The 22,648-nt window shown below is 52.4% G+C and overlaps 1 protein-coding gene across 2 annotated transcripts in view; it reads right to left on the bottom strand.

Moving 5' to 3' along the window:
* POLRMT (RNA polymerase mitochondrial) overlaps positions 1 to 22,648 on the bottom strand; it is a 178,158-nt gene that overhangs the window by 65,878 nt on the left and 89,632 nt on the right. For both annotated transcript variants that reach the window (XM_086946739.1, XM_086946740.1), the window contains 6 exons: positions 9,618 to 9,804; positions 8,183 to 8,332; positions 6,464 to 6,631; positions 5,971 to 6,141; positions 3,231 to 3,458; positions 459 to 1,238 (listed from right to left, as the gene is read on the bottom strand). In XM_086946739.1, the coding sequence (XP_086802865.1) occupies positions 459 to 1,238; positions 3,231 to 3,458; positions 5,971 to 6,141; positions 6,464 to 6,631; positions 8,183 to 8,332; positions 9,618 to 9,804 (1,684 nt within the window). The remainder of the gene's footprint in view (positions 1 to 458; positions 1,239 to 3,230; positions 3,459 to 5,970; positions 6,142 to 6,463; positions 6,632 to 8,182; positions 8,333 to 9,617; positions 9,805 to 22,648) is intronic.

Below are 22,648 nucleotides of genomic sequence, written 5' to 3'. Positions count from 1 at the left end.
CATTTTGTTGGACTGCAGAACAGACAAAGCCTGATTTCTAAAAGAAAGTAGCTACTTTTTAGAAATACTCACTGGCATGTTAACCTTCACTTAACCACATCAATTTCTGATTGAACATGTCCCAATAATTGTATTTATTGAAAGTGTTTTCTTTTTACATCCCACGTAATTCACTTCAGCAGTTGACATGGAGCGGATGTGTTTGAATATCACATGGTTCCAGTTTACAGTAACATATCCGAAACAATACTCTCACTGAACAGATTTTGCTAAAACCTGTGGCAAACCGGTCTTTGCAAAACATCCACTAAGATACAGGCAAAATAGAAGTATATTACTAATGCAAGACCATCATTTTCATTTTAATGTTTTAAACACCACAACAACTTTGTTACTATAGCAGCAGCACAATTTCAATGGAACCCAGAGCGCTCAGCTCACGCGGTCTGAATACATACCGTCAGCGGGCAGTCGGCGGAGTCCAGGATGTCGTCCATGATCTCGTTGGCATATGCCAGCCTTTCCCGCAGAGAATTCTTCTTCTTCAGCCCGGTCAGGTTGATGAGGTGGGTTTTTAACCAGTCCAACCCGTGCGGGCCCAGAGCCTTGCCCTCGGCAAAAAGGAGGATGGCTCTTGTGACGTCACTGCCCAGGTGGTTGAAGTACGGCGGGCAGGGGTAAGTTCGTCCTCTGAAGTCCATGTTGTGTGGAAACCAAAAAACCTCGTCCCTCATGTGCTTTGCAATGGACAGCTTGTAGAGCGCGTCCATGCGCAGACTATACATCTCGGCCGTCTTCTTACGGCACATCGCCATTTCCCGCTTCATGGCCAGTTTGTCAACAGGGATGGCGTCTTCCAGGGGACAATATTTAGGTGCCTCTGAGAGGGGCGGCGGTACGTCCAGCTTCTCGTTGCCCTTCTCGTTGAAAATTGTGATGATGATGTCCAAAATAGGCTGGTTGATTTTCCAAGGACAGTTACCCAGCTGGTTGAGGGAGTCCAGCACGGGATGCAGGTCTGCCACAGGGCTCCGCTCCAGCCGGAGTTGGTGCTGGATGGCCCCCTCCACACAGCGCATCAGCTTTGTGGGGGTGAGGATATAGGTGCCGAAACGGGGCGATGTCCAGGGAATGGGAGGGCACAGCATGGGCATGATATAAGAATCAAAGGTGAGGGTGGTCTCTGCTGCATCAGACCGCAGCTGGGTGAGGATCGGGTGAGGTTTGATGAAGCCAATCTGGAAAACGGGAGGAAATGAAGATGGGGCTCAGAAAACTCTGGTACAAAAACATTCCTCAGACTTCTGAAGATTTAATTGCAACTAAATGGTGAAGCAACAGCAAGAGAAAAGGTTATATAACATAAGGAGAGACAAAAGAAGAGCAGGCCAGACGCACAGGAAAAGAGCTGGAGGAGAAGAGAGACAGCTGCTAGGAGATCAGCAGCAGTTCATATGTGCGTGCGTTGGAAACAAACTAAGGGAGAGGAAAGCGCTAGGGCGATGGAGACCACTGGTTGGCAGGAAAAAAGTAAGTTCTGGCAGTAACAGAAACTGTAGAAGAACTGCCGGGTAAGAATCATATAGACAAAGTGATGGGCGGAACATAGACAGGAACAGAGCTACTGGGAAAAGGGAGAAGTGACATCAGGCATCTGACAGGGCACGCTATGGATAGTTAGGAGGCAACCATGAGGTAAATGAAAAGGAAAGGTGATGGGGAAATGATACAATGTTCTGTATTTATGGTTTGTGATTTTTAGAAACCGCACATGGCAGGCACATGAGAGAACACACCGTGAGTGTCAAGGACAAGACAAAGCTTGTTCTAAGCACAATAGAAGAATGGTGCGAGCAGCAATCTCCAACCTAGAGAGATCTACAGACAAAGGCAGATGAAGCTTGCAGCAGTGAAGCCGACCTCCCAGATCAACACATGTTCTACCCACTGAGTGGAAACCCTTCAGGATATTCATTTCAAAGCACATCAGTAGAAAGCATGCATCTAAAAAAGGGTACACTGTGGCAGGGTGTGAACCCTCAAAGACATTGAGAGGTCACAGGAGGGAAAAATCTGACACATATGTATAAGAGCTACAGAAAGGCACCCTCCAGCTCCTCACCAGTCACTGCTGGGCAGAGAGTCATGCATGTACAACTGATGCAGGACATGTGCTCGCCAAGTTCTTGGGAGTAGTGCAGGGAAGTCATGAATGCAACAAGATAAGCGGGAATAGCACTCGCCAGAGTCGTGCTGGTTAGTGCTGGGAGGGAAGTCAAGTATGTGCTATGGATTTAGCAGAGGTGCTCTCCTGTTTTTGGCTAGTCAGTGCCTGGAAGTCATGTATGTGCAAAGGGTGCCGGAGGGGTGCTCTGTTTCTGGCTGGTCAGTGCCTGGAAGTCATGTATGTGCAAAGGGTGCCGGAGGGGTGCTCTGTTTCTGGCTGGTCAGTGCCTGGAAGTCATGTATGTGCAAAGGGTGCAGGAGGGGTGCTTGGTTTCTGGCTGGTCAGTGCCTGGAAGTCATGTATGTGCAAAGGGTGCCGGAGGGGTGCTCTGTTTCTGGCTGGTCAGTGCCTGGAAGTCCTGTATGTGCAAAGGGTGCCGGAGGGGTGCTCTGTTTCTGGCTGCTCAGTGCCTGGAAGTCATGTATGTGCAAAGGGTGCAGGAGGGGTGCTTGGTTTCTGGCTGGTCAGTGCCTGGAAGTCATGTATGTGCAAAGGGTGCAGGAGGGGTGCTCTGTTTCTGGCTGGTCAGTGCCTGGAAGTCATGTATGTGCAAAGGGTGCAGGAGGGGTGCTCTTTTTCTGGCTGCCCAGTGCCTGGAAGTCATGTATATGCTAAGGGCGCAGGAGGGGTGCTCTGTTTCTGGCTGGCCAGTGCCTGGAAGTCACATATGTGCAAAGGGTGCAGGAGGGGTGCTCTCCAGTTTCTCGCCTCTCAGTGTCAGGGAAGGTTTGTAAATACAATGAGCATAGGTGTCACCCGTAACTTCTCACTATTCCATGTCTGCTGTGCCGTGTCGGCGTCCGAAAGCAAAAAATAGGAATAGAACATCTTGGCCACTGGTCACTTCACATAAGAAGAGATAGACATATGTCCTTTGTGACTTCCTAACTCTAGCGCTAGGTTTGTTTCTGTGACAGCCAAAGACAGACTCCCAGCTATCGCCTGGTACAAAACGAGGTATCATCTGGCTCAGTATGAGCGAGAAGGGCCCCAAACAACTCACCTGCCGATGGCTCCGAAACGTGTACATGTGATACAGCACAGGAATTGGTTTCGGATCTGGGGCTGTATTCATCACCTTAATGGCGCCCACCATGAGATCAACCAAGTGTGCACCGAGCTGCACCAGCAAGATGTGTGGCCACGGACAGTCATCAAGAACCAAAGAAGGGCCCGAAGCCATCTCAGACTCCAGCTTCTGCCAGTATTCACGTGGCAGATAATTGTTGACCTATGTGGGACAAGTGCAGAGAAATATGAGATGAGGTACTGCGGTCTGCATTAGAGCAATGCATGAGATTAACTACTCTGCTTGTGTTGCAGCAAGGCATAAGGTAAACATCCAGGCCAGTGCTGCAGCAAGGCATGAAATGAGGCACTCAGGCCTGTGCTGCAGCAAAGCATGAAATGAGGCAAGCAGGCCTGTGCTGCAGCAAGGCATGAAATGAGGCAAGCAGGCCGGTGCTGCAGCAAGGCATGATATGGCACTCAGGCCTGTGCTGCAGCAAAGCATGAGATGACTCACTCAGGCCTGTGCTGCAGAAAAGCATGAAATTACACACTCAGGCCTGTGAAGCACCCAGGCATGAGTTGATGCATTCAGGCTGTGCTGCAGCAGGGCATGAGATGACACACTCAGAACTGTGCTGCACCAAGAAATGAGATGATGCACTGAGGCCCTGTGAGGCACCAAGGCATGAGATGATGTACTCAAGACTGTGCTGCACCAAGGCATGAGATGATGCATTCAGGCTGTGCTGCAGCAGGGCATGAGATGACGCACTCAGGACTGTGCTGCACCAAGAAATGAGATGATGCACTGAGGCTCTGTGCTACAGCAAGGCATGAGATGAAGCACTCAGGTCTCTGATGCAGCAAGACATGAGATGACACACTCAGGCCTGTGCTGAAGCAAGGAATCAGATGACTCACTCAGATATGTGCTGCGACAAGGCATGAGATGAAACACTCAGGCCTGTGCTGTACCAAGGCATGAGATGATGCACTGAGGCCCTGTGTAGCACCAGGGCATGAGATGATGAACTCGGGCCCGTGCTGCAGCAAGGCAGGAGATGACACACTCAGGTCTCTGATGCAGCAAGGCATGAGATGACACAATCAGGCCTGTGCTGCAGCAAGGCATGAGATGACACACTCATGTCTCTGATGTAGCAAGGCATGAGAGACCGCACTCAGGCCTGTGCTGCAGCAAGGCATGAGATGACACACTCATGTCTCTGATGTAGCAAAGCATGAGATGACACATTCAGGCCTGTACTGCAGCAAGGCATGAGATGACGCACTCAGGTCTGTGCTGCAGCAAGGAATCAGATGACTCACTCAGATATGTGCTGCGACAAGGCATGAGATGAAACACTCAGGCCTGTGCTGTACCAAGGCATGAGATGATGCACTGAGGCCCTGTGTAGCACCAGGGCATGAGATGATGAACTCAGGCCCGTGCTGCAGCAAGGCAGGAGATGACACACTCAGGTCTCTGATGTAGCAAGGCATGAGATGACACAATCAGACCTGTGCTGCAGCAAGGCATGAGATGACACACTCATGTCTCTGATGTAGCAAGGCATGAGAGACCGCACTCAGGCCTGTGCTGCAGCAAGGCAGGAGATGACACACTCATGTCTCTGATGTAGCAAAGCATGAGATGACACATTCAGGCCTGTACTGCAGCAAGGCATGAGATGACGCACTCAGGTCTGTGCTGCAGCAAGGCATGAGAGGCCGCACTCAGGCCTGTGCTGCAGCAAAGCAGTAGATAACTGATGCAACATAAAATAAGGAATCCAACGAGGAAAGCTGCCTGCCCTATCAAAGCAAGAGATAGGGAAACAGTGGCCCACGAGAGATAGGCGGCCCATGCCACATTAAGGCTTGAGTAGGAGCGCTGAGGAGTGCACTTTACACCAGCCCAACCATCCCAGCCTACTCAGAGTTATATCAAGGAAGCTACAATACAGTGGGACTACAGTGGTTCACTGTTTGGGGTCTATACAAGAGGCACACACTGTTAGAATAGGCGCATTCCTGGACACACTGTACTGTAACGCAGGTTGGACAGGACATGTTTGTGGCCATCTTACAGCCAATGCTGGACATGATACTGTGAATGCTGCACACTACAGTGGACATGATACTGTGAATGCTGCACAAGGGTTAGGCAGAGCACTTTTCTGTAAAAAGCACTGAAACAGTAAACATAGCAGTTGCTATTAAAGTGCCAAGAGACAAATCTAGCTGTGAAATATGGTATTCTAAATCTCTTTATTAGTGTGCAAAATACAGAGAAGAGGAAAAGTGCAAGACCTGCAGGTTTAGGATATGCTACAGCTCTAGCCTGCTCAGTGGGCTAACCCATGCACTGCAGAGGTCTGGGTTTGATGTCATGATCACAGGTTCGAATCCGGGCAGGTCAACTTATAATTCTGGGGCCAATAAAATGTGCCGTTGAGTGACAAAAAACATCTGTTAATTATGCACCAAGATACACTTCTGGGGAAATGTGCACTTTACAAATACATATGTTAAGCTCTGCTACGTTAGATACAGAAAAGAGTGCACATGGGAGATATGGGTGAAGGATCCACACTCTTCTGATTAACAGCCAAAAATGTATTTTCATTTAACGAAATCCTTCCTATGTACTGTCAGACTGCCTATCACCGGGAGCTTGGGTGCCCTCACTCCGCAGGGAGAGTGGGGCCCTCCCGCCACATACGGCTCACCTGGCTCTCCTTTGCAAGCAGCTGCACATACTCTGCATACAGGGCCTGCACCTTGCTCTCCACCTGGCTGCGAGTCTTCCTCCGGATGGAATATTTGTTGTAGATTTGTGTGCCCAGGTCTCTGGCGACAACCAGGAGAGAGTCACCGCTGGGAGGGAGGTTAGACAAGCTCTGCAAGCAAAGGGATTCGAGGGAAACCGAGATACGTAAGCAAACCGGAAGCATTTGCCTTTACCAGAACAACATGTTTATTGTATCAGAGCTAACATCAGGCATCAGACTGTCCAAGCAACATTTCCATTCACAGAGCTCCAACACACACCACCAAGAAAGATGCAATTTTCAAAATGTGTCTCTGATCTGCAGGGGGGGCTCCTGAACCGAAGATGCTCAGCTTCACCAGTGGGAGATGCACAAGCGCTCTACTACAGCGGTCTCACTCTGCATGCGCACCACTATCACAAGGAGCACCGCCTTCAATGCGAGAACATACCTGCAGCATAATATCCACGTACTCTTCGTCGTCCAGCAGGCACAGGAAGGGGTGCAGGTTTATGCGCTGTGACTGGATGTTCAGGGCAGCCATTCGGACCTTCGAGTCATAGAAGGCGCGGCGAAGAGACTTCCGCCAGCGGGCACGAAGAACCTTCAACAGCTCTCGCTGCAGGGGAACACCAAGACAGGGGTGTCTACCCTCAAGATGTACACATTTCCACCGATTAAACAACTTTCATTTGCACAAGTAATAGAGGACGGTCCGAACGATGCGTCAAAAGCAATCAATTGAAGAAAACTGCTTCACTTGGACCTCTTCACAAACAAGCTCTCGGTTCCATCAAAAACAAATCCACGAGATCACAGGAACGTTTCAACTTAGAACTGAAACCTATTCCCACACTTTGCCTGAGCCCTGGTATCACTCATCCTGCAACACTCTGCGTAATAGGAGCAACGTCCCACATCAAGACTCAAGAACAAAGCCCATCGACCCTGGACAAATGCCTCTTTAACACCACGGCTACTAAATAGCAGGTTCTGTTCTTCAAGTTTCATTAATAAATAAAGCTTTCAAAATACTTTTGACCAGTACAGAACTATATCTGTCTTGGAAGCGGTTTATGGTGGTACACGGCTGTCTTCATTCTGTTACAGAATTAAATATCCTGTTTGAATTACTTGTAACAGGAAATATTAGGCGCTTCTGGTTAAAGATGCCACAGACTTTCACAATGATATTGTGGAAGTTACTAAATGCACTACGTAGGCTTCGATAACGATCTAAGACAGCAGTCAATCCTAAGCGTGCCACTCATACCCAACACTCCAAACAAACTCCTGCGCCCCATTACCAACCACTCTGAGCATAATCTTATTACCAGTCACATACCCTTCCAAACCCAAGCCTACCACCAATCACTAGCACACCTGTGCATACCTGTACTATCCCTGAACAACCCCTCTGCGCAGCATCCGTCACCCAGAAGCACTAGAGGGGTCACTGGAGCCTCTGAAACGAATCAGTCACACCCAACCACACTATTGCTTCACCAAACCCCTTCCAAGACCCAACTCCTGGAGCAGGAGGTAACCAAACAGCCTAGAGCTCTCTAGAGAGCAACAACAGAGTGTGACTTCCAATCAGAGCTCTGTCCAGAAGACACTGTTTAACGTGTGCTGATCTATACCTGAAAAACACTGCCGCAAAATTAGCAACAATGACGCCACTGTCGGGCAACCAAACCCTCCTGCTTTTCTAGCATGCTTGGATCGAATATACTGGCGGAACCAACAGGGCTTTACCTCAACTTCTAAAAGCAATCTCTGGCTATGAATTTGCTTAAAAGACCTTCTATAACTGTCTGACTCTCTGATTTTCACATCATCAAAAGGAAAAAAGCTTTCAAAAGCAAAAGTTGTGGGTGTTAGCAAATGAAGGACGTCTTCCTATCTATCATGCAAGCTGAACACAATGGTATGCGGGATCTCTTGCATTCTCGCGGCAGGCGCCCTTCAAGCCTATCACTGTACGTGCCAAGGAATCAACCCACTCCTACCCTCGCTAGAGACGTCCTTCAGGTATATCTGCAAATGTGCCAAGAAATCAGATCTCTCCCATCCTAGCTGAAGGACCCTTGAAGCCTTTTGCTGCATGTGACAGGGTAATCTTCCTTTCAACAGGAGCCTACTGGAAAATTCCAGTCAGAGAACATACCGCTTTATGGTTCTGATCGGTCAGAGGTTTCACCGCTTCCACAGAGTCAATGGTAACCACTCCCGCTCTCTCCAGAGAAAGCTGTTTCTGGAAGCGTTTCTGCAGGTCTGACGTTGAGAACTCCAGCTTTGGATAGGACACAGGATCCACCTAGGAAAGAAATCAACAATGCAGTCACTGCATCTCATGAGGGTACACGCCACAGCACCGCAGGGCCACCTGGCATACACCATACCTGGTCATTATACTTTACCCAGGAGAAGAGTGGGATCACACAGTGTTGCACACTCCGGCTAAGGTTACAAACAGTATTCCGGTTGTACTGTAGGCACAAGTAGGAATCAGCCCGTCACCTATACTGTACATAATGTAAGGAGCGGAGGTAGCCTGGGTTAAATGGCACTGGTGCTTCAACCTAAAGCACACCAGAAAATCCGCCACCCGAACCAGCGAGCGCTTGTTTCATCAAAGCAGCAAAGTATCTGAGAGGGGGAGCTGGGTATGACTTCGAGAATGACACTAAGAAGAGGAGCATGAAGAAGCAGGAGCCAGCAGCTGAGGAAGGAACGGCAGACAGGATAATGGCCTGTCCGGCAGACACTGCAGCTATAGCAAGACAAGCTAATCTGCAGCAAAGACCACAGTCAAGAGAGAGGAGGACTACTGCAGCCCCGACCCAGGTTTGTGCTGCAGGAGTCAGAATGTAAGCACAACCAGTTACACACACCAGGCGCTGAAGCAGGGGCCACAGAGGAGATCACACTACTGCACCTTCGGTCACAGCGTTTCCTGCAGTCAGTACAGCTGAAGCAGGAGAGGACGCCTACTGCATATAAGACCAGCTCCTACATCAGAGAACACAGCAGAGATCAGGTTAACACAGCTTAGATCATAGCGGGCCCCGTACGGGGTGCAGCTAAAGCAGCAGAGGCTGTCTACTGCACCTAAGAACAGCTACAGCAGCAGAGACCACAGCAGAGATCAGGCTACTACAGCTCCGATCGTAGTGTGCCCTATAAGGAGTGCAGCTAAAGCAGCAGAGGCTGTCTACTGCATTGAATAACAGCTCCTGAATCAGAGACCACAGCTTCGATCATCGCGTGCCTTGAAGGGAATGCAGCTAAATCCAGAGAGACCGCCTACTGCATGTAAGAATAGCAACAGCCATGGCTTTACAAACCCGGAACACCTAACTCCAGGATGTTGAGCATATGGCATTAACAAAGAATACTAGTCTGTATGCACTGCCCAACTCTTAATACTCACCCAATACTGATGTAGACGATGCACACACCCACATCAAAAGCCCCCCATTACTAATCGTGGCTCACAGCTATACCTCCTGGGTGGTCATCACTTCCAAGTCCCACACAAATGGCAGCAGCTGAGCTGCTTCTGGAGCAGGGCTCAGCAACAGGTCCCCCTCTGCCCGTACCTTGCAGTAGAAGTCCAAGAGTAAAGGCGAGGAGCACTTTTCCCTAAGCAACAAGGTGGGAGGCTGGAATTTGGGATTGACCGCATGGATGGCCCGAAGCACCATCTCCTTCTCATCCAACTGGAAGGGGTAGTCCTTGAACAGCTGATCCAGGTGTAGTCCATCCTCAGTCAGCTGAAGCAAACACCTGCAGTACAAACAAGAACCTGGTCAGCCACAGGTGAAGGAAGGGAAAGAAGCAGAGGGCAGGAGGAAGCACCGCTAACACAGCCCACAGAGGAACAGTATCTAGACCATATCTCCAATGAGGCCCAACTAAACTAGCAAAATGGGACAACTGACATGATAAATAAACAACTGAGTCATTATTTAGAGATTAATAATATCTTGGACCCCTCGCAGTCCGGTTTTCGGCCGGGCTTTAGTACCGAGACCGCCATATTGGCAGTCACGGATTCAATAAGACAAACCCTTGACGAGGGAGGATCTGCAATACTCATCCTCTTGGACCTCTCCGCAGCATTCGATACTGTCTCCCATCGACTGCTTGTGGAGAGGGTACGGGAATGTGGTGTTGAGGACCTCGCTCTGAAATTGCTAAAACGTTTCTGGAAGACAGAGGGCAAACGGTCATGCTGGGCCCTTTCAGGTCTCAAAAATTCCTGCTAGATAAGGCAGTACCACAGGGCTCCTGCTTGAGCCCTACTCTCTTTAACGTATATATGGCTCCACTGGCCAAGATCGTTCGACCTTTTGGGTTTGAGATTATATTGTATGCAGACGATACTCAGCTGATTTTCCATACTGGATCGAATCTAAATGAGGAGAGATTGCGTTTTTTAGCAGGAATGTTGGCCATTTCAAACTGGATGACAGAATGCTGCCTTCAACTTAATCCAGAAAAAACAGAGCTTATGCTTCTGGGAAGAACGAATAACTTCAATATGGCCGAATAGTGGCCTGCCCAGTTGGGGAGGGCGCCCAATCCCTCATCCTCAGTGAAGAGCTTGGGAGTACAACTGGATGACAAACTGACTATGAAGGACAATGTCAAAAACATCACAAGCTCATGCTACTATAGTCTTCGTCTACTCCGTAGAATTATTCCATACCTACCAGCGAAACATCGTAGAACAGTGGTCCAGGCGACGGTGTAGAGCCGCTTGGACTACGGGAACGCCCTATTGGCCGAAGTAGGTGAAACCTTGGTAGCTAAACTTCAAATCATCCAAAATACGGCGGCAAGGATGGTCTTAAACCACCCCCAGGCTCTCCATCACTCCCGCTGCTCAGAGAGCTTCAATGGCTTTCAGTGAAAGAGAGATCATTCTTCAAGGTCTGTTGTCTCACTTTAAAAGCCATCAATGGAACAGGTCCTGGCTATTTGCAACAGAAATTTTGTAAGCAGATTTCCTGTCGTAACCTGAAATCAAACGAGATGGCGCTGTTGAAAATCCCTCGCATTCAACGTACCCGTTCAGGAGGCAAAGCTTTCTCATATATTGCCCCCAAGTACTGGAATTCCCTACCAGAGTCTTTGCGTAAATATACTTCCTATCTGGTTTTCAGGAAACAACTCAAGACCTTCCTATTTTAACTCCCTTTGGCTTTGATGCATCATTTTCCCTCCGGTTTTCGCCTAAGTAAGCGCTGATATGCCCCTGGGAGAGTCATGCGCTATATAAGAGGACCATAACATAACATGATTTTTTTTAATGCTACTGATACCCTGTAGCAGCATATCAATGGTGCGGCCTTCCTCTTTTTCCCTACAGCTGCTAGTAAGATTTCAACAGTGTCTACATCCATTCCACTTCAGTTCTCAGTCTCACACATAAAATACATTCTCAGTGCATCAGAAAGAATTTAAAACTCCATGGTCCAAGGCCTTCACTTTCATATGTTTTTATGCAAAGGAAACACATGGGCTTTAAGTGTAGACAAATATGGCCAAAGTTTATCCACATGTTCTTTAGCCTTTTTGCTAATTAGATGATCTCTGGAAGAACCAATATTAAAGTGCACAAAACCGGACTTCAAAAAAGAGTTTTACATTGTTCACCAAACTTTAGAAATAGAGGGACCTTTGATTTCCAAGATGATATTCCAAACTTGAAGGACTTGCTAAACTTATCAATAAAATAGGACTTTTGAATTCTTTATGGAAAATGTGCCATATATTTTACGTACCAATACAATGTATGCAAATATAGACACATATGTACAGGCATACGCAGCAAGACACACACACAGGCACAAAAAGGCGGAAAGACACACACACATATAAGCCACCTTTAGTCCTGCACTGGTGACGCTGCCGCCTTCTCCTTCGTGTATGGCAACATCGTCATCACCAAGCTCTGCCTTTTAAGAAGGAAAGATGCCCAATAGGACATCTTTCCCCGATATCACGCAGAGTTTGCATGAGAGATGCCCAAAAAGCGGCAACATACCGCTACAGAGTTATAAAGAGCCATTTCACATCTGTTGCAGAAAAGACATTTCCCCCAACAGTAAGCAGAGGTGGTTTAGTAACAAACGTAGAGAGCAGAGCCTTGTTATACGGTACATTTGAGAGATCTGAGACATGTAAAACACTATTGGGTTTTCTGAGCCTGGAGGTAAGCAGTAAACACTTGGTGGTGGCAAACAGCAAGGACTCACCCATCCAGATCTAGGGAGGCATCAGCGACACAATGGCCATTTCAAGGCAGCAAAGTGAGCATGTTTCTTGATAAAGGGACTAAGTATGATTGGGATGAGTGCAGACATACGTGCAGAGCGTGAATTTTTGGCACAGGCTGAAAAAAGTTGCAATGCATGTTAGTAGATGGATTGCTACCACAAAGGATCAACAGATGTAGTTAGACATGGTTGGGAGACCCACCAACTTATCGGTGACAGCCATGTTCCACTTATAGTCCCAATATTATCTTTAAACAAGCATTTACAATGCAATAGATCTCACATTGTTGAAAGTTAGAGCAATTGATGTTGTTAAGCTACTTTCCGAAGCATTGCCTGTGCACACTCAGCTAAAATAAGTGTTGATCTTCACTCCCTTACTGCGTTGCTCCTGCTTCATGCCGTGCCAGACTTTTATTTTGTCATAAAACTGCAACCGGCAACAGTGCGCCTGCGCCGGGTGTCTAATGCACAAGCATAACGACGGGCTTGGAGATGGGCGGTCGCAATATTGCATTTACTTTCCTGGTACTTTTATGTCCCAAGCACAACAGGCTGCCAACGAAGGGCACTTCTTAAGTTTTAACTTGAGCAACAGAGGACGAAACAGTGGGCTATGGTGTTTTGCAATACTATGCAGCGTGTGCATCCTGCCCAGGGCGCTGGTGTCCTCTCAGTGGCTGTCATTGGTATGAATAAGGCATGGCATACCCCACTCCCAAAAAAAAAAACATTGTTGGGCGAGCCACGCACATTAAAAGAAAAGACAGGCGGCTGCCATTGGTAACGATGAATCGCAGCATGCCGTGCTGGAATAAATAAAATGTTACCTTGCACGCTAATGCAACGGAAACCATAGAAAAACACACCTAAAACTACAAGAAACAATTTCAAGAACAACATGTTGAGGAAGTGAGGTTTGGGCAGTGAATAGCTGTTGTGCCTGCAACAGTAGCCATGGTGAATAAGTCTTTAACAAAAGAGTGCTCACAAACTGTAAATAAAACATTCTGAGTAACAACACATGAAATAGGGGCAGTCTTTATGGGAGGTTACAAGAGTAGAAAAGGGGGGACTGGTAAGCAAAGAACCAAAGACAATAAAACATTGACATAGGACAGTCACAAGAGCCAATTGAAATCATGGACGGAACTTAAAGCCCATATCCTGAACACAGCATGTCTTGAAGAGACGGCTCAAGTGCTGCCTAGGCAAGACCTAAACTATAATGACGGTGACTGTCGGCCGACTCCTGCTCATGCCTGTAGGTGCGCTTCTGCCTATGGGAAATGGCATCATCATTAGCTTCCAGCATCTTAGACAAACAAGAACTGTTGTCGGCCTGACAGAGGGCTGCCTGGAGACGGTGTGTCCAACACTGCATCTAGACACTGTCTTTGACTTCCATCCTGTGTCATGCTCTTAGACAGTGAAGAGAGGGAAAGCCGACCTTGCACTACTGAGGCCTGTAGGATCCATCAGAAATAGGTACTGGTGCAGTGAGACAGCCAGGAGGTTTGCAACCACACTACAGGCAGCCCCAGAAGCCCCATTCAGAAAAGAAAAGGCAGCCTTCCGTCACATGTAGAATAAGTACAGCGCAGGGAGCAGCAGCACAAGATTCTCTTACACACTGCTGGTACAGCGCAGGGAGCAGCAGCACAAGATTCTCTTACACACTGCTGGTACAGCGCAGGGAGCAGCGGCACAAGATTCTCTTACACACTGCTGGTACAGCGCAGGGAGCAGCAGCACAAGATTCTCTTGCACACTGCAGGTACAGCGCAGGGAGCAGCGGCACAAGATTCTCTTACACACTGCAGGTACAGCGCAGGGAGCAGCGGCACAAGATTCTCTTACACACTGCTGGTACAGCGCAGGGAGCAGCAGCACAAGATTCTCTTACACACTGCAGGTACAGCGCAGGGAGCAGCAGCACAAGATTCTCTTACACACTGCTGGTACAGCGCAGGGAGCAGCAGCACAAGATTCTCTTACACACTGCAGGAACAGCACAGGGAGCAGCAGCACAAGATTCTCTTACACACTGCAGGTACAGCGCAGGGAGCAGCAGCACAAGATTCTCTTACACACTGCTGGTACAGCGCAGGGAGCAGCAGCACAAGATTCTCTTACACACTGCTGGTACAGCGCAGGGAGCAGCAGCACAAGATTCTCTTACACACTGCTGGTACAGCGCAGGGAGCAGCAGCACAAGATTCTCTTACACACTGCTGGTACAGCGCAGGGAGCAGCAGCACAAGATTCTCTTACACACTGCAGGTACAGCGCAGGGAGCAGCAGCACAAGATTCTCTTACACACTGCAGGTACAGCGCAGGGAGCAGCAGCACAAGATTCTCTTACACACTGCAGGTACAGCGCAGGGAGCAGCAGCACAAGATTCTCTTACACACTGCTGGTACAGCGCAGGGAGCAGCAGCACAAGATTCTCTTACACACTGCTGGTACAGCGCAGGGAGCAGCAGCACAAGATTCTCTTACACACTGCAGGTACAGCGCAGGGAGCAGCGGCACAAGATTCTCTTACACACTGCAGGTACAGCGCAGGGAGCAGTGGCACAAGATTCTCTTACACACTGCTGGTACAGCGCAGGGAGCAGCGGCACAAGATTCTCTTACACACTGCTGGTACAGCGCAGGGAGCAGCGGCACAAGATTCTCTTGCACACTGCAGGTACAGCGCAGGGAGCAGCGGCACAAGATTCTCTTACACACTGCAGGTACAGCGCAGGGAGCAGCGGCACAAGATTCTCTTACACACTGCAGGTACAGCGCAGGGAGCAGCAGCACAAGATTCTCTTGCACACTGCAGGTACAGCGCAGGGAGCAGCGGCACAAGATTCTCTTACACACTGCAGGTACAGCGCAGGGAGCAGCGGCACAAGATTCTCTTGCACACTGCTGGTACAGCGCAGGGAGCAGCGGCACAAGATTCTCTTGCACACTGCAGGTACAGCGCAGGGAGCAGCGGCACAAGATTCTCTTACACACTGCAGGTACAGCGCAGGGAGCAGCAGCACAAGATTCTCTTACACACTGCAGGTACAGCGCAGGGAGCAGCAGCACAAGATTCTCTTACACACTGCAGGTACAGCGCAGGGAGCAGCAGCACAAGATTCTCTTACACACTGCTGGTACAGCGCAGGGAGCAGCAGCACAAGATTCTCTTACACACTGCTGGTACAGCGCAGGGAGCAGCGGCACAAGATTCTCTTACACACTGCTGGTACAGCGCAGGGAGCAGCAGCACAAGATTCTCTTGCACACTGCAGGTACAGCGCAGGGAGCAGCGGCACAAGATTCTCTTACACACTGCAGGTACAGCGCAGGGAGCAGCAGCACAAGATTCTCTTACACACTGCTGGTACAGCGCAGGGAGCAGCAGCACAAGATTCTCTTACACACTGCTGGTACAGCGCAGGGAGCAGCAGCACAAGATTCTCTTACACACTGCTGGTACAGCGCAGGGAGCAGCAGCACAAGATTCTCTTACACACTGCTGGTACAGCGCAGGGAGCAGCAGCACAAGATTCTCTTACACACTGCTGGTACAGCGCAGGGAGCAGCAGCACAAGATTCTCTTACACACTGCTGGTACAGCGCAGGGAGCAGCAGCACAAGATTCTCTTACACACTGCAGGTACAGCGCAGGGAGCAGCAGCACAAGATTCTCTTACACACTGCTGGTACAGCGCAGGGAGCAGCAGCACAAGATTCTCTTGCACACTGCAGGTACAGCGCAGGGAGCAGCAGCACAAGATTCTCTTGCACACTGCAGGTACAGCGCAGGGAGCAGCGGCACAAGATTCTCTTACACACTGCAGGTACAGCGCAGGGAGCAGCGGCACAAGATTCTCTTGCACACTGCAGGTACACCGCAGGGAGCAGCAGCACAAGATTCTCTTACACACTGCTGGTACAGCGCAGGGAGCAGCAGCACAAGATTCTCTTACACACTGCAGGTACAGCGCAGGGAGCAGCAGCACAAGATTCTCTTACACACTGCAGGTACAGCGCAGGGAGCAGCGGCACAAGATTCTCTTACACACTGCAGGTACAGCGCAGGGAGCAGCGGCACAAGATTCTCTTGCACACTGCAGGTACAGCGCAGGGAGCAGCGGCACAAGATTCTCTTACACACTGCAGGTACAGTGCAGGGAGCAGCAGTGTGAACTCCCTCACACAGTGAATACCTACAGCTCATCTAGAGCCGTGTAACCTTCCGTCACATGCAGAGTAGGTACAGCGCAGTGAGCAGCAGTACATATAGAAGATAGAAGCTCTCCTGTTTCACTCCGACACTAGCTAATTTATCCAGTGAACTGGCAGTGTTGGCACCAAGCCTCAAACTTCGGCCAGAAATCCTCAACCAACTCAGGCAAACTCTAAACACATCTCTCGTAGTTCAGGCAATGCTGGTCTCTGGATAAATGTAGCTATGTTTTTTATACTTGTCGTTTGCTCTAATACACTGCACACTAGGTTGATCTAAAAGGCCTCTGTATGTCGGAGTTTGATCTTGCATCTAATGTGGATTTATATGCCGTATACGGTCTCCTGACCCACAGGCAGGGAGCTGCAGTATTCATCTACAGAATTCCACCTCAAGCAACCCCTGCACTGTGACCTTTATAGACAACAACACTGGGGCTTTAAGCAGCGTTCTGTGGCCAGGACAGGGGCATTAAAACATCCATTTATTCCATAGTGACCACGAGAAAGAGCAGGGATAAGCTGCATTACAGAATGAGCTCTGTTAGGATGAATAATCTGAAGAAGAAATCATGACACTGCTCGTGTCACACCACACACGGTGACAACGGGAAAAGGAAGAGGGCTCAAGAGAACTACCCACCAACCTAAAGGGGCAACTTGCGATGTAGCCCCAGTGCGGTTATCCGCCTTCCAGCCAACTACCGAGCCTCAGAACAGTACCTGGCTTTGCAGACAGGCCCCCAGCTTCAGCAGAGACGCATCTCTTGGGGCCACAGAGTGTATCTGCCATACGCCTCTGGATTACAGTGCTGCCAGCCCGGATGGGAAACCTACTCGCTAGCCTCTGCGGGGCAGTCCAGCGCACAAGTGCAACACTGCAACCCACTCGCTAGCCTCTAAGGGTCAGTCCAGCCCACCAGTGCAACACTGCAACCCACTCCCTAGCCTCTGCGGGGCAGTCCAGCGCACCAGTGCGACTCTGCAACCCACTCCCTAGCCTCTGCGGGGCAGTCCAGCGCACAAGTTCAACACTGCAACCCACTCGCTAGCCTCTGCGGGGCAGTCCAGCGCACCAGTGCAACACTGCAACCCACTCCCTAGCCTCTGCGGGGCAGTCCAGTGCACAAGTGCAACACTGCAACCCACTCCCTAGCCACTAAGGGGCAGTCCAGCGCACCAGTGCAACACTGCAACCCACACCCTAGCCTCTGCGGGGCAGTCCAGCGCACAAGTGCGACTCTGCAACCCACTCCCTAGCCTCTGCGGGGCAGTCCAGCGCACCAGTGTGACTCTGCAACCCACTCCCTAGACTCTGCGGGGCAGTCCAGCGCACAAGTTCAACACTGCAACCCACTCCCTAGCCTCTGCGAGGCAGTCCAGCGCACCAGGGCAACACTGCAACCCACTCCCTAGCCTCTGCGAGGCAGTCCAGCGCACAAGTTCAACACTGCAACCCACTCCCTAGCCTCTGCGGGGCAGTCCAGCACACCAGTGCAACACTGCAACCCACTCGCTAGCCTCTAAGCGTCAGTCCAGCCCACCAGTGCAACACTGCAACCCACTCCCTAGCCTCTGCGGGGCAGTCCAGCGCACCAGTGCGACTCTGCAACCCACTCCCTAGCCTCTGCGGGGCAGTCCAGCGCACAAGTTCAACACTGCAACCCACTCCCTAGCCTCTGCGGGGCAGTCCAGTGCACAAGTGCAACACTGCAACCCACTCCCTAGCCTCTGCGGGGCAGTCCAGCGCACCAGTGCGACTCTGCAACCCACTCCCTAGCCTCTGCAGGGCAGTCCAGCGCACAAGTTCAACACTGCAACCCACTCCCTAGCCTCTGCGGGGCAGTCCAGCGCACAAGTGCAACACTGCAACCCACTCGCTAGCCTCTAAGCGTCAGTCCAGCCCACCAGTGCAACACTGCAACCCACTCCCTAGCCTCTGCGGGGCAGTCCAGCGCACCAGTGCGACTCTGCAACCCACTCCCTAGCCTCTGCAGGGCAGTCCAGCGCACAAGTTCAACACTGCAACCCACTCCCTAGCCTCTGCGGGGCAGTCCAGCGCACAAGTGCAACACTGCAACCCACTCGCTAGCCTCTAAGCGTCAGTCCAGCCCACCAGTGCAACACTGCAACCCACTCCCTAGCCTCTGCGGGGCAGTCCAGCGCACCAGTGCGACTCTGCAACCCACTGCCTAGCCTCTGCAGGGCAGTCCAGCGCACAAGTTCAACACTGCAACCCACTCCCTAGCCTCTGCGGGGCAGTCCAGTGCACAAGTGCAACACTGCAACCCACTCCCTAGCCTCTAAGGGGCAGTCCAGCGCACAAGTGCAACACTGCAACCCACTCCCTAGCCTCTGCGGGGCAGTCCAGCGCACAAGTGCAACACTGCAACCCACTCGCTAGCCTCTAAGCGTCAGTCCAGCGCACAAGTGCAACACTGCAACCCACTCCCTAGCCTCTGCGGGGCAGTCCAGCGCACCAGTGCGACTCTGCAACCCACTCCCTAGCCTCTGCAGGGCAGTCCAGCGCACAAGTTCAACACTGCAACCCACTCCCTAGCCTCTGCGGGGCAGTCCAGTGCACAAGTGCAACACTGCAACCCACTCCCTAGACTCTGCGGGGCAGTCCAGCGTACAAGTGTAACACTGCAACCCACTCCCTAGCCTCTGCGGGGCAGTCCAGTGCACAAGTGCAACACTGCAACCCACTCCCTAGCCTCTGCGGGGCAGTCCAGTGCACAAGTGTAACACTGCAACCCACTCCCTAGCCTCTGCGGGGCAGTCCAGCGCACCAGTGCGACTCTGCAACCCACTCCCTAGCCTCTAAGGGTCAGTCCAGCGCACCAGTGCGACTCTGCGACCCACTCCCTAGCCTCTGCGTGGAAGTCCAGGGCACCAGTGCGACTCTGCAACCCACTCCCAAGCCTCTGCGGGGCAGTCCAGCACACCAGTGCGACTCTGCAACCCACTCCCTAGCCTCTAAGGGTCAGTACAGCGCACCACTGCGACTCTGCAACCCACTCCCTAGCCTCTGCGGGGCAGTCCAGCACACCAGTGCGACTCTGCAACCCACTCCCTAGCCTCTAAGGGTCAGTCCAGCGCACCAGTGCGACTCTGCAACCCACTCCCTAGCCTCTGCAGGGCAGTCCAGCGCACAAGTTCAACACTGCAACCCACTCCCTAGCCTCTGCGGGGCAGTCCAGTGCACAAGTGCAACACTGCAACCCACTCCCTAGACTCTGCGGGGCAGTCCAGCGTACAAGTGTAACACTGCAACCCACTCCCTAGCCTCTGCGGGGCAGTCCAGCGCACCAGTGCGACTCTGCAACCCACTCCCTAGCCTCTGCGGGGCAGTCCAGTGCACAAGTGTAACACTGCAACCCACTCCCTAGACTCTGCGGGGCAGTCCAGCGCGACTCTTCAACCCACTCCCTAGCCTCTGCGGGGCAGTCCAGCGCACCAGTGCGACTCTGCAACCCACTCCCTAGCCTCTGCGGTGCAGTCCAGCGCACAAGTGCAACACTGCAACCCACTCCCTAGCCTCTGCGGGGCAGTCCAGCGCACCAGTGCGACTCTGCAACCCACTCCCTAGCCTATGCGGGGCAGTCCAGCGTACAAGTGCAACACTGCAACCCACTCCCTAGCCTCTGCGGGGCAGTCCAGCGCACCAGTGCAACTCTGCAACCCCCTCCCTAGCCTCTGCGGGGCAGTCCAGCGCACAAGTTCAACACTGCAACCCACTCCCTAGACTCTGCGGGGCAGTCCAGCGCAGCAGTGCGACTCTGCAACCCACTCCCTAGCCTCTGCGGGGCAGTCCAGCGCACCAGTGCGACTCTGCAACCCACTCCCTAGACTCTGCGGGGCAGTCCAGTACACCAGTGCAACTCTGCAACCCACTCCCTAGCCTCTAAGGGTCAGTCCAGCACACCAGTGCAACTCTGCAACCCACTCCCTAGCCTCTGCGGGGCAGTCCAGCGCACCAGTGCGACTCTGCAACCCACTCCCTAGCCTCTGCGGGGCAGTCCAGCGCACCAGTGCGACTCTGCAACCCACTCCCTAGACTCTGCGGGGCAGTCCAGTACACCAGTGCAACTCTGCAACCCACTCCCTAGCCTCTGCGGGGCAGTCCAGCGCACCAGTGCGACTCTGCAACCCACTCCCTAGACTCTGCGGGGCAGTCCAGCACACCAGTGCAACTCTGCAACCCACTCCCTAGCCTCTGCGGGGCAGTCCAGCGCACCAGTGCGACTCTGCAACCCACTCCCTAGCCTCTAAGGGTCAGTCCAGCACACCAGTGCAACTCTGCAACCCACTCCCTAGACTCTGCGGGACAGTCCAGCGCACAAGTGCAACACTGCAACCCACTCCCTAGCCTCTGCGGGGCAGTCCAGCGCACCAGTGCGACTCTGCAACCCACTCCCTAGCCTCTAAGGGTCAGTCCAGCACACCAGTGCAACCCACTCCCTAGACTCTGCGGGACAGTCCAGCGCACAAGTGCAACTCTGCAACCCACTCCCTAGCCTCTAAGGGTCAGTCCAGCACACCAGTGCAACTCTGCAACCCACTCCCTAGACTCTGCGGGGCAGTCCAGCGCACAAGTGCAACACTGCAACCCACTCCCTAGCCTCTGCGGGGCAGTCCAGCGCACCAGTGCGACTCTGCAACCCACTCCCTAGCCTCTGCGGGGCAGTCCGGCGCGACTCTGCAACCCACTCCCTAGCCTCTGCGGGGCAGTCCAGCGCACTAGTGCGACTCTGCAACCCACTCCCTAGCCTCTGAGGGGCAGTCCAGCGCACAAGTGCAACACTGCAACCCACTCCCTAGCCTCTGCGGGGCAGTCCAGCGCACCAGTGCAACTCTGCAACCCACTCCCTAGCCTATGCGGGGCAGTCCAGTGCACAAGTGCAACACTGCAACCCACTCCCTAGCCTCTGCGGGGCAGTCCAGCGCACCAGTGCGACTCTGCAACCCACTCCCTAGCCTCTGCGGGGCAGTCCAGCGCACCAGTGCGACTCTGCCACCCACTCCCTAGACTCTGCGGGGCAGTCCAGTACAGCAGTGCAACCTGCAACCCACTCACTAGCCTCGAAGGGTCAGTCAGTCCAGCACACCAGTGCAACTCTGCAACCCACTCCCTAGACTCTGCGGGGCAGTCCAGTGCACAGGTGCAACACTGCAACCCACTCCCTAGCCTCTGCGGGGCAGTCCAGCACACCAGTGCGACTCTGCAACCCACTCCCTAGACTCTGCGGGGCAGTCCAGTACACCAGAGCAACTCTGCAACCCACTCCCTAGACTCTGCGGGGAAGTCCAGCGCACCAGTGCAACACTGCAACCCACTCCCTAGCCTCTAAGGGTCAGTCCAGCGCACAAGTGCAACACTGCAACCCACTCCCTAGCCTCTGCGGGGCAGTCCAGCGCACCAGTGCGACTCTGCAACCCACTCCCTAGCCTCTGCGGGGCAGTCCAGCGCACCAGTGCGACTCTGCAACCCACTCCCTAGCCTCTGCGGGGCAGTCCAGCGCGACTCTGCAACCCACTCTCTAGCCTCTGCGGGGCAGTCCAGCGCACCAGTGAGACTCTGCAACCCACTCCCTAGCCTCTGCGGTGCAGACCAGCGCACAAGTGCAACACTGCAACCCACTCCCTAGCCTCTGCGGGGCAGTCCAGCGCACAAGTGCAACACTGCAACCCACTCCCTAGCCTCTGCGGGGCAGTCCAGCGCACCAGTGCGACTCTGCAACCCACTCCCTAGCCTCTGCGGGGCAGTCCAGCGCACCAGTGCGACTCTGCAACCCACTCCCTAGCTCTGCAGGGCAGTCCAGCGCACCAGTGCAACTCTGCAACCCACTCCCTAGACTCTGCGGGGCAGTCCAGTACACCAGTGCAACTCTGCAACCCACTCCCTAGACTCTGCGGGGCAGTCCAGCGCACCAGTGTGACTCTGCAACCCACTCCCTAGACTCTGCGGGGCAGTCCAGCGCACCAGTGCGACTCTGCAACCCACTCCCTAGCCTCTGCGTGGAAGTCCAGGGCACCAGTGCGACTCTGCAACCCACTCCCTAGCCTCTGCGGGGCAGTCCAGCACACCAGTGCGACTCTGCAACCCAC

This window comes from Lissotriton vulgaris, chromosome 12 (assembly GCF_964263255.1).
Source record: "Lissotriton vulgaris chromosome 12, aLisVul1.2, whole genome shotgun sequence".
NCBI lineage: Eukaryota > Metazoa > Chordata > Amphibia > Caudata > Salamandridae > Lissotriton > Lissotriton vulgaris.
This window is presented reverse-complemented; position numbering and strand designations above follow the sequence as displayed.